A 12902-nucleotide genomic window follows, 5' to 3' on the forward strand; every position below is an offset into this window, starting at 1 on the left:
GGTGGGGTTTTTTGTAGTGCAATTACTTTCAGATAAAAGTAATGTATTATTGCTTTACTACAGTATTTGCCTGTTTCTCTGTTGTGGAGTTCAGATTTCTGATAGATACCATATCTGTATCTCTTGAATTGGTTAGGTGGTACACAGAATAGTTGGTGTTTGCTGTAGCAAAGATAATGGGAATGTCACTCATTTGTTTTGGGATGCAGTTGTTTCATTAAAGATGGAAGTTTACTAGTATGGATGGGAAATAAAACAAAATTTAGAGTTGCACTGCCTGGAGATCTTTAACCTTTGAAAGAGCTCCTACAGATTTCCTTAATACGCAAGCTACTAGTATTTCCATGTCCTTCCCATCCCTTTTGTTGATCTTGAATGGTGACTTGTTGTTTGACTTGCCTCTGGTCGTGTAACACCTACGGAACTGTATCAATTACTTCTGTCATGTTCAGTGCTTTCTCTTTTGATCCCAATATATTAGACCATGTGAACTTCTAGAAGGCTTTGATAGTGTGCAGCCCATTTATGTGCGTGCATGAGCACGCATATAAGGATCAACAGTTGCCTGTTGTCTTTTTTTGGAGATGTGAGCAGGAGAGATTAAATAAAACAGTGATACTGTGTTAGATTTAGAAATCAATTTTTTGGAAAAAAAAAACAACTTAAGGTACTATAACAACAGAACATAAGAAGGTGGTTTGATTTTATATTTACTTTTTTACATTTCAAAATTTTCAAGGCTTACAAAGGTTTACCATCAAAAAGGTAAATTAATTTGTTTTCTAGGTCAGCTGCAAAAAAATTGCCAGATACTGTTTACACTAGCTTCACTGTTACCCAGTAGGATGTTTGAAAACTAATCTTTGCTTCTTGCTTTGTTCAGAAGCAAATTATCTCATCTTCCTTTCCATCATAAGTTATCTTACTCTTTCAGTGCTTAATGTAGTGTTTCTCTACTGAAGTAAATAAAATAATTCATCTGAACAAGTGGGTCTTCTAAACTGGTAAAATGTCACTTTTTTCCTGAAGGACATTTTTAATTTTATAACACACCCACCCTCATAGCCCATGTGTTCTTTCCTGCAGTTCTGGGCTGACAACTGAAATAACCCAGTTTTAAAACCGGTATATGTTCTAATATATTTTATATAGGTTCAAATGTTTAAAAGTTCATTGCACTAGAAAATGTTGTTTATTCTGTACTGATTCTGCAACTATATAGATTTGGTTCATTTGTTTGCCATTCTAGAGATGATAGTTCTAAAATTTATTCAGGTAAACTGTTTTTTCATCTTTGTCCAGGAATATAGTGTCTGACACATCTGTTCAGGAACAATCTGGAAAGATCACATGCTTTTCATCAAACAGTTGTAATTTGTCTTCTGCTTTTTTCTTTCTTAGGGAGGTTCTACTGCCCCTGGAGGTAAACGTTGGGTATCACAGTGGGCCAGTTTGGCTGCTAATCACACACGTCATGACCAAGATGACCTTAGATTGGAGTCATCTGTGCCTGCTCCACTAGAAAATGGTATTAAAAGCTGTTCTTGTTGTCATAATTTGTGTTGAAAAGGGTGATTATGTACCTACACAAGAAGCTTCCTGAGTCTTATTATTATCTCTGAGTAATAAAGCCTTGTTTCTGAAAGCACAACTTCTGTTTGTTAAATGGGCAAGGAGAGCACTGTCATCACTGGAAAAAATAAAGTTTAGTTTGTAAAAGGGGGGTATTCAGCATCAATTACTTCTTGCAACAGTTCATAGGATGGTTATATTTTTCTGCCTAAAGAGCATTCTTCATCCACAAATAATTCAATGAATGTGCTTTAGCAGGTAATACTTCATTGTTTTTAATGCTTCTTATACATCTTCTGTAAATTTCTATTCTACGGTGTCTTGTCTGGGTTAAAAGCATTAGTTTTGCTCTCTCAACCATAGCAAGTTCTTTATGAGTAGGGCTTTTCCATACTGTGGAAAGATTGTCTGCTAGCACTGCAGCCTATTCTGTGATGGGAGGCTCCATGTTTGAGAAGAAATTCTGTCTGTAGCAGAGCAGGAGGAAGGAATGTTGTTCTGTTTTTGCACTCTTAGCCTGGTTCTGAAATTACTCCTTCCCCTTTCCTGCTGTATGTTAGTTTTAGAACCTACACTTTTAGAAGATGGCTTTTTCTGTCCTGACCCTGTCTCTGTGATAAAAAGCAGAATGGTTCACAGCACTAATTCCGTTAGACGTTACTTTGGATATTAATAGATTCATGGTCAGTATCAGCACTTTGACTTGTATAGAATTAACTGTTCTTTTGCATGACACTCTTTACACTCTCCTTCTAGAAGTACAGAATTTTTTTTTATATATGTAATCTTTTTAAACAGGAGATACCCATTCTAAATTATGTTAGCACATTACTTCATTAGGATTATATCACAAAATATATTGCAACAGTAAAATGAAATAATATATCTAGTTGTGTACAACTTACTTATTATAGTTCAGAGGTAGCTTATATAATCCATAAACAGTTTCCAGCCTGTAATAAGAGGAGAAACTCTTTCCTATAAAGAGGAAATTATGCCTGATGAGAATAGACAAGCAATAATGGGCTAAATTGGAGAAATTCCAGCTCATTTTAAAGATAAGAAAATTATGTAGGAGTTATGTACCCACGTTGCTTGTCAGGATAGTGAAATCTCCCTCAACTGAGAATTTTAAGAACTTGTAAAATGTTTTTAAACATTTATCTAATTAATTATCCTCCCATAGAAAAAAGGGATGCCCTAAAGACTTTTTACAATTATGTTTTGTCTTGAAAATTTAATTTCTGTTTACCTTGCTATTGAATGATTTCTCACTTTTTTTTTTTCCTTTTTCATTTTTAGACGCAGACATCAGTGAGTCTGGTATTTCCATTAGAAGCACTGGTTCAGCTGCTTCTATGACCAGCCAAGGTGAGAGAAAGAGGAGGACACTTCCACAACTTCCCAAAGAGGAGAAAGTGAATGAAAGCTCAAAAACAAAAACCACATCTCATCAGAGGTCAGAAATAGGTGAAAAGCAAGACACTGAACTTCAGGAGAAAGAAACTCCATCTCTTGCCTTAGATGCTGACAGCAGAGTTATAGCTAAGTCAAGCAGAACAATGAATGGTTTTTCACCCAAAGTTAATGGAAAAAAAGTGTTTTCTTTCCCTAGCTCATCTAGCAAAGAGAAAGTTGAAACTGGCAGAGAAACCTCTGTGGTGAAACAAGCTTTAGCAAAAATTCAACAACAAGAAAGAAAGGAGCAAGGACACTGGACACCCACGAAATTATCTGCTACCAAACCTGCTGCAAATCAGATTGAAAAAGGTAGGGAGGAGATGGCTATGTCACCCAAAACTTTAGATAATCAAGACAAAGCTCCTGGACATGTTATGGATAAAGCAGAAATTAAGTTTGCACAGAGTGAAGGAAAAAGAAGAAAAAGTGAGGAACCTATTAAAGGACAAAGTCCTAAAGCATCTGGAGGAGAAAAAAAGGAATCTTCAAAATCATTAGTGAGGCAAGGTAGCTTTACTATAGATAAGCCTAGCACAAATATACCTATAGAACTTATTCCTCACATTAATAAGCAAAGTGGATCTGCTGCCCCTTTAGCATCTGCAAACAGGGTACGTGACAGAAGTGATTCAATGGACACTGATTCTAGTCTAGATACAACACTAATTTTAAAAGACACAGAAGCTGTAATGGCTTTCCTTGAAGCTAAACTGCGTGAAGAAAATAAAACTGATGAAGGTCCTGAGACTCCTAGCTATAACAGAGATAATTCCATATCACCAGAATCAGATGTAGATACAGCCAGCACGATAAGTCTTGTTACTGGTGACACTGAAAGAAAATCCACGCAGAAACGGAAGAGCTTCACAACCTTATATAAAGATAGATGTTCCTCTGGTTCCCCTTCAAAGGATGTTTTAAAAACTTCTGCAACAAGTGCCAGAGAAAAGATGGAAAAGAAAACTAAAAGTCGATCTTCAGATGGTGGATCTAGAGCTGATGCTCGTAAAACTGTGCAATCCAGTGGAAGAATGAGACAACCATCAGTAGATTTGACAGATGATGACCAAACATCTAGTGTACCTCATTCTGCCATTTCTGATATCCTATCATCTGACCAGGAAACCTACTCTGGAAAATCACATGGAAGAGTTCCTTTTGCTTCAGCAGATGAACTTTTGCATTCCAAAATGGAAGGAAAGTCAGCTAAATCAAAAACCTCTCCTGTTACACTTGGGCAATCTAGTAAATCTACTACTCTTCCAAGACCTCGTCCTACAAGGACTTCACTCTTACGCAGAGCACGGCTTGGTGAAGCCTCTGATAGTGAGCTTGCTGATGCTGATAAGGCTTCAGTGGCTTCTGAAGTGTCCACTACAAGTTCTACATCCAAACCTCCATCAGGGAGGAGAAATATTTCCAGAATAGACTTACTTGCTCAACCCCGCAGAACTCGACTTGGCTCTTTATCAGCTCGTAGTGATTCTGAAGCAACAATAACCAGAAGCACTGCTTCATCTCGTACCCCAGAAGCTATTATCAGAAGTCATGCAAGGTTAACATCAGTGGGAGATAGTAAAGTTTCTGCTAGAACTCGAGCCAATAGTATTTCTCGACTTTCAGATTCAAAATCCAAATCTTTGGCTTCAGCTCATAATTCTCCTTCAGGTATGTAAGATTATTCAAACTGGTCTTTATACAATCCTCAATTTTTTTCTATGTGGAAATTTTTATTTACTTTTTTTTAATGAAACATTTGTTGATTTGTATTTGGTGGAGTATTTATCTTTGGGGTAAGAGTTTTCCTTGGCAGGGCTTGCAGGTGTTTCTCACTTAAAATCATAAAGACAAGAAATCATAGTCCTTTAACTCTTTGGATATTTGTTCTAACTTGAAACTGATAACAAAGACTTGCATTGAGGCATTCAGATTTGGCAGTACTGATTGGGATGAGTACAAAAACAGAGTAGGGATCTCTATTCAAGTCATAATAGTAGAAGTTCCGAAGGTGAGCAGCACTTTTTACTAGATAGAAAATATAATATTTATTTGTAAGGTAGGCTTGTATATGTGTTGATCAGCAAGTATTCCCTGAGCATTCATAGGATAGTAATATGGAAGATTAGCTTCCAGATCTGCAAAAGTTAGTTTTGTTTGATCAGCATAACAACAATTAAGTAAAAAATGGAAAAAATTTTCACAGACACTACCCTAGCTAAGTATTGTAAAGTTAAGTAATTTATATAAGAAGGTTTGCCTTGCCTTGAAGTAGTTTCTTTTCTCTTTTCTGAATCACAACAATTCATGATTTTATCATTTCCAAATCATGTTGTTTTTGTTTTGTGTGGTAGTTTCTTAACAATAATACTATTTTATGTATGGGTGTTTTTCTTTTACCAAAAGACAGGTTACTATCTAAATGTTAAAAATGTTCCATGACTCTTCTCATCAGAGTTTAGTTGACATTACCATGTTGTAGATTACTCGACATTAACAGCAGGATCTTGCTTCTTAAATCCAGTCAACCAAAGAGAAAATTATTTCTGCGTTTCCCAGGTCATTTTGAATGTTCAGATATACATGTCTGGATAAAGGCAGCAAAAAAAGCTGCCGTCACTAGATTTTTTTTTTTTTGGTCTTTTTTAATTGTACTTCATGAGGACGAACTGCAGCATAATAGCATTAAAATTGTCAGAGCTCTCAGTAAGTCTGTAATTTCAAGAATCTTTTTTAGGCCTTGACACAGTTAAATATTGCTTATTTTAAATGAAAGAGCAAGCAGATAAATAGAACATCTTGGACGAGAATTGCCAACATTAAAGTAATTACCAGGTTGTTTCTGTGGCAGGAGGCTTGATAACACTATGAAGACATGTAAAGCAGAATTAGCCATTTTATAGCACAAGCAATGAAAGATTTAATCAACACACTGAATCATGGAACAGTAGAGTGTGATCAATAAAAGCAGAAGACCAAAGACCTCACAATTGTGGATGAAAATTTAAAGTGATGGTAAAGATGAAGCTGTGTATTGGGAAAATGGGGCAGGATCAGACCTAGTGCAGAAGTGCTAAGCTGCAAGTGTGAAATTCAGCATTGAGTCAGAACAGAGAGATGTTGAGCAGCTAGTTGTGTGTTTGGCAGCTCTGCTGGCTGGTTGACCTAGCTGTCATTGCAAATAACCAGCACAGAGGTTGATCAAAGCTGGTGAGGTATCTCTCAAAAAAAGCCCCACAAAAAACCGAAAACAAAACCAACAAAAAAACACATAAGAGAAAAAATCCTCGTTAAACTGCACTGTAACTTTTTTGCACTACTGAGCACCAAATCTGAGGATCTTGGAAAAGGATGAACCTTGAGAAGGCAATGTATCAATAAGAGCATTTTATAAGAGATATGCTCAGTAGAGTCTGTCCTCAGGTCTTAAAAGGGAGATTACGCTGTCCACATCATTAAACTTGCCAGTTTAAGGTATACATTATACTTCTCACAGCAAATTAGGTTTGTCTGCTGATTAATTTAGTGATGATTTTGTAGTAGTTGGTGCTGATACTCACAGTCTTGGTGTCTGAGGTAACATTGCAGGAATCTACATAAACTGCAATGAAATTTTGGAGCTGCATAATGTATGAACAGTATTAAAAGCATATATGTGCAAATGTCTAGCTAGATTAATGGGAAACATGCTTGGATATTGCTTGTCATGAATCACACAACTGAGATTTTTACTGTTCAGGCTGCAATAACATTTTCCCCATATTAGTAAGAAACTTGTTTATGACACATAAATAAACATTTTAAGGCCATAACATTTAATAGCCTTAAAACATTATGAGAGATTTTACTGTACCATGTAGACAATTGTTTTTGATGTCATTTCAGTTAGTATCTCTGAAATGTTTAAGCTTTTACAAAAATCATTATTTTTCATTGTGTATTACTTAAGAATCTTTTCCTAAAAACTGGGGTTGGAAAAGAGGATCGAAGAGTAATCTCATCAATATATCTTATTTAAAACAAATGCTTCTAATTTGAATGTGTTAATACGAATTAACGTGATAAAACACTATTTTGTACACAGAGAAATCCAAGCTTCTCCCAGACCCAGATCCTGATGTTGAAACTTACAGTGGTAGAGTACTAGAAATCAAATCTGTTTCTGATATTTCACTTCTCATTCACTTTTTAGTTTTTAAATATATGGTTAGATATGCTCATTGTACAGTGCTGAGTTGCTGGACTAGCTCAATTTTAACATACATTTTATATTTAATTTGCACATAATTTGAACCAGGACAAAGAATTTAAACAAAAATGGATGATAAAATGTGGGCCCAACTCATGAGCTCTTTGGACTTCGGTCACATATTACTTGCATGCTGTTAGTGCGGAAATGTGCTTTTTCTGCTTATGTTCCACTTCCCTAGGATCAAAAACTGGTTTGAAACCTCTAAAAAAAGATCAGTAAATGACTGGAGAGACATTTTTATTTTCTTAACTAAATTTAAAAATATTAAAAAAAAATAGTCAAACCAGACATTATTTGAATCCTACATTTAAACCTGAAAAAATAATGCAAGCAGTTTTTTACTTTCAGCGTTAATAATGCATTATTTATATGAGGGAAGGGATATATCCTTATATACAAATGTCATATTCTGCATTAGTTACATTTATACTGATGTTTGTCATCTGTGATTTTTTTAAAAATGTGTCAGGAGAAATCACTATTACTTCTTGCATTTTTCTTGTACTAAAAAAAAAATACATTCCTTGAATAATTTTTTTTAAGCACCAAGAGAGGATCATACACTCTTAAATAATTTTACAATAATTATAGAGCCTCTTGAATGTCAGTGAGTTCTGCAGACTAAAACCTCTGCAAGAATTTAACAGATCATCATTATGAGCATTTCTTTGCACTTAGTGAGAGCTCTTCCTGCTGGGAGTGTTTGAGAACAGCATATCTAAGATGCATTTTCTAGACTTTGGTAATTCATAAGAGGACCAGAGCCTCCTACTTAGTTTCATTTCACTTCAAGCTCTTTTCAGCAACATGGCTGTAAATGTAAATGTAAATATGCTACTTGTGAGAAAATAGGCTTTTTGCTCTGAGGCTGCTAGTTTTGTAGATGTGCTGCCAATTTTTATAACACAGTATTAATTTTCCCATATTTTTCCTGATCTAAATACATAATGCATCATCTAGGGTTTTTATGCTTTTCTTATGTAAGCATGCATGTCTGACTTGCTGTCAGCTCCATCCTTCCTTCACGTCTCTTCATTTTTTTGTGTATCACATAAACCTTGAATGAAATTTGGGGAAAGATCTGCAGAAAAAGTGCAATCTGACCATATACTTAAATTTTAATGAATTGGGCCCTTGTTTTGTAATACAGTTTGACTGAGCTCTTACACAATTACTGGCTTCTACATCTGATTTCACTCATCATTATACAAAGAGCATCCGTTTTATGTTTTTATTAATCAATATTTATTATTTAACACAAATTTTGTAGCTTTCTTTTTAAGATGTAGTAAACCTTTTGTGAGGTATTGGGTTTGATAATGAATAGTTGTGTATTTTTGTGATGTTACTGAATACTCTTTTTCTTATTAAAGTTGCAATAATAATTCTTTTTTAATAATTAAACTAATTTAGTAAATGCAAGATGGAGGCGCTTTCCTACAGATTATGCTTCCACCTCAGAAGATGAATTCGGATCAAACCGTAATTCCCCTAAACATACCCGTCTACGTACTTCTCCAGCCCTGAAAACCACGCGGCTGCAGAGCACTGGGACAGCAGCTCAAAGTAGCAATACATTCAAGCACAGAATAAAGGAGCAGGAAGAATACATTCGTGATTGGACTGCTCACCGAGAAGAAATAGCAAGGTTGGTTTTAAATGAGTGCCTCTAAAACAAAGGTTTGTGCCTGACAAGTTATATAGGTACCTATAAAAAAAAAATGTTGGTGGATTTGCTGTATCACTCTATCTCCTGTTTTCATTCACTACCTGAATGGGTGCTATAAAATTCTTCTGATGAGAGGCTGACAAACAGAACACTCATTTTTTCCAGCACATCTCATCTCTTTCTAATGGAAAATGATAGTTATTTCTGACTTAGGATAGCCAGATCCCAAAATATTGAACCTCTGCATTAATGGCACTTGCAGTGATACCTTGTGTAGAACTCTTAGGTGCTAATGGTGTGTTTCCTGAGGCTGAAGTGTGTCTGAATTTGTACTACCTTTACATTCATATTGAGGTACAATTTCAGATCAGGAAGTGTTCAAGGCCAGGTTGGATGGGGATTAGAGCAACCTGGTCAAGTGGGAGGTGTCCCTGCCCATGCAGAGAGTTTGGAACTAGATGAAAAAGTGATTTTTGCAGTTTGAGAGACCATATTATCATTTTTATTTTTTATTATCTAGACATTATTTCATGTTAGACGTTTTATGATTTAAATCAGATGTATTCATCAAAAGTAATTTATTTTGTTGTGAGTCCCTGAGCAGTTGCTCTATGATTGCTAATGGCACTCTGCTTTGAGTGAGTTCTATGTTTTGTTGTAACCAGTTTTTCCCATATCATGTAATATCCAAGCAGTGAAAAGTTCAAATACTTTGCACTAAATAAATAAAATTATGTAAGTACATTAATGTTATTTATAACTTAGATGCCAGTGTTCAGGTTCTGAACCTTTTCACAGAACTTAATTTGGAAGCCTAAACAAGAAAAGTGTTTTTCCTTTTAAAATGATTCTTAACTCTGTTGTCTTGTAGATGTGAAGCATTGTGTTTTGATTAGTGTGATTAATTATTTTTGTTTCCTCTTCTTGGTAATATTTTTCAACATTTGTTTTTCTAGTATGGTTTGTGCACAGGGAAAATTCTTAGGGGAGTCTGTGATAGCACCTTAATAAATCATGAAATAAGCATCTTCAAAGCATCTTCCTAAGACATCTCTTTCTTTCCAGGAGTCTAAAGTTATAGGGGGGAATGTGTGTATATGGGGAAAAGAATAGTGTGCCATGTCTTCCTTATAAGAAGTACTGCTGAACTGCTACTTTAGTAAAACTTGCTACATTTTGGTCACTAGGAGAGATTGACACTGGAAATAACGGATGATTCAGTCTGAATTATGAGATTTGTGGGTATATTTCTTCCATTGGCCTTCTTACCATATATTCATTTAGATACTGTTTTAAATTTATTTTGAAGACTGTATAGTTACCATACCTCTTTCAGCTTCTTTATTTCTAGTGGAAATGGTGAGAAGCTCAAATCAGTATTGGTGAATTTGTCATTGTGTATAGAAATTTCACACAAACTGCATTAAATGAGTGTATTTCAGGTTGAGAAAGCTAACAGTATTGTTACCCTGACTTTAACTTCTGTCTTTTATAAGATCATTTTTGTCTCCACTCCCTTCACCTTGCTGACCATAGTTTCTCCTCTGCCAGTGTCTCCCCTATTTTTTTCCTTCCTAGCCTTAAGTCCAGCCTCAATGATCAGAGTCCCTGCAGCACTGTTTGAAGTTTTTAAAAGAGGGAAAGTTAGTCACATAATCTGATTTAAATTGGTTTAATTTTTTGTTAAATAACTTATTAGATTAGGAAGGTATGAAAGCTTCGTGAAATGATGTGCAGTTGAAATTAGTGGAGAGAGACTGTACGACGCACATTTAATTGCTTCCATGTTTCCATCATACTGTCTTCTAATGGGTCTTCCAAGGATGGCTCCATTTGCACTTTTCACAGATGTTAATAAAATTGAAAATTGGAAAGAGGTGTTTAAAAAAAACTTAATTCAAAAACTACATTTGATCTAAACCCACTTTGACCTGGAGGGAATATACAGCCTTAGATAACAGGAGCTTCATGTATATTCTATTCAAGGATTTTAAAGTATTATTATAAAATAAATTGACTCAGTATAGGAAGTGTGACATAGTAGATGAAGCATAAAAATGGTTTTGGTGATCCAGCAGTTCAGAACTATTGCAGCTATCTTAGAAGTATTCCTATTTCATTGTGTTTTTTTCTAAAACTATGGGTGTTTTTTCACTGCAGGTAAATAAGAATTAGAGATCCAGGCTGTTGAAAAAGATGGTCATGCTCTCTTCATCCCAGTCCCTGTGCTCTCACCTTTTTCCATGTGTTGAAATCTGTGTCTGCCCCTTATGTAACTGTGTAGCTGCAGGAGTCTGCTCACTGACCAAATCTAGTAGCAACGTTTCCTGCAGCAGGTCAGGTGGTTTAGGGAATCTGAGGTTTATTTTAGTTTCGCCCCCCTGAATTGATTTGCCTTGCTAGGTCTGATCCAAGAAGCAGTAGAATTCTGCAAGGCAACCTACAATTCCAACAGAATAAATAATGTGCACCTCAAGCCTAAAGCTCTTGTCCCTGATCACACAGAACATTATATGCAAGCAATACTTTCTGGTTTTAAACATTAGTGCAGAATGACTTGAAAACTGCATTTATGAAGAGTCCAGTTCAGTTCTCAGCTGGTTTCTAGTGTTCTTTTTGACAATACTTTTTGTTTAGTACTTTGTCATTTCTATACAGAAGCATGATTGAGTATTGACATTAGCTTACTATCACATTGAAATTAATTCCAGATATTGTTCACTGACTAGTGTTTACCTATGATGATTGTCTAACAAGTTGCTTGCCATCCATGTTAGAGTTGTTTACTGTGCTATTTTCAGGGTTCATTTGGATTCATTTTACTGTAGACATCTGCCACTTTGTGTAATTTTGATTGCTTGGTAAGAACTCGATTGAAGTCCCAGTGGCATATTGAAGTATTTTTATGGAGAGTTAAGTCCTAGTTGATGGAAATTGGTTATGTTGTTTAATAGCTTTTGTCTTCTGGATGGTTTGCTGATAATTTAAATTTCCTGGGTTTTATTTTCTTCAGAACTTTTCATTAAATACTAACATTTGACACAGAAATTAAAATGTGTTCATTAGTGCCTTCTTTAAGTGATGTAGTTGTGTGAAACAAAGAAAGTAGTATCTCTACTATTTAGAATATTAGTTCAAACCTTGGAGTTTTAATGGTACATATATACAAGAAAAGGAAATATAAATTAAAATTTATCCAAAAGATGTAGTGATTAGATTAAATTACTTAATGTAGTAGTAGGCACCTACCATACTTTAATGTCTTAAAATGAGCATTGACTTTGTTTCTGCTCTAGTGTTCCAGTCTTTGATAGTTGGAGTTCAGGAGTACTGTCTCGAGTGGTCACGGGTAATTGCTGCATATCCTATCCCAGTTATATATTACGTGTGTTTCTATGCTGCACAAGGTTGCACTGCATGTTTGCAGGTTGCTGGTGATTAGTTGCAAAAATTCAGTGTTGTAAATTGACTGGAAACATCTCTAACTACATTTGCTTTTGTAGTTTGAATTCTACTCACTCATTCTTAAACTGTCAGTGGTGTCCATTCTTTTTGACTTGGAGACAAAGTGAAAATAGAGAGCAGTAAGCAGCTGACCTCTAACAAGCACTGAAAATAAATAGCAGAAGGCAGTTCACCTCTAACAAGCACTGGCCAGCACAGTGTGCATCACTGTCACATGGCTGTGCAACCCCTTCTGCTTCAGTGGCATGTGCTGCTGTTCACACAGTCCTTGTTGGGGCAGAATCAGTACTGTTGACTTCTTTGCCTTCACTCCTCTCAGACAAAAGTATGAAAGGGGATCACTTGGTGGGCTGGTCTGAATTCTAGGTCTTCTGAACTGCTTGATCCATGTGGGAGATTCAGGGTGTCATGTTTAGTTTGGTGGCTTTCAGCTTTTGCATATTTTTTCCCCCCTCCTTTTTGGGTGTCCTGGAGATAACTAGCACA

General features: G+C 35.6%; 1 protein-coding gene across 3 annotated transcripts in view; it reads left to right on the plus strand.

Moving 5' to 3' along the window:
- CEP170 (centrosomal protein 170kDa) overlaps positions 1-12902 on the plus strand; it is a 63884-nt gene that overhangs the window by 40262 nt on the left and 10720 nt on the right. For all 3 annotated transcript variants that reach the window (XM_010004589.1, XM_010004590.1, XM_010004591.1), the window contains 3 exons: positions 1402-1528; positions 2875-4701; positions 8696-8930. In XM_010004589.1, the coding sequence (XP_010002891.1) occupies positions 1402-1528; positions 2875-4701; positions 8696-8930 (2189 nt within the window). The remainder of the gene's footprint in view (positions 1-1401; positions 1529-2874; positions 4702-8695; positions 8931-12902) is intronic.

This window comes from Chaetura pelagica, unplaced genomic scaffold, assembly GCF_000747805.2.
Source record: "Chaetura pelagica isolate M959 unplaced genomic scaffold, ChaPel_1.0 scaffold278, whole genome shotgun sequence".
NCBI classification, from domain to species: domain Eukaryota; kingdom Metazoa; phylum Chordata; class Aves; order Apodiformes; family Apodidae; genus Chaetura; species Chaetura pelagica.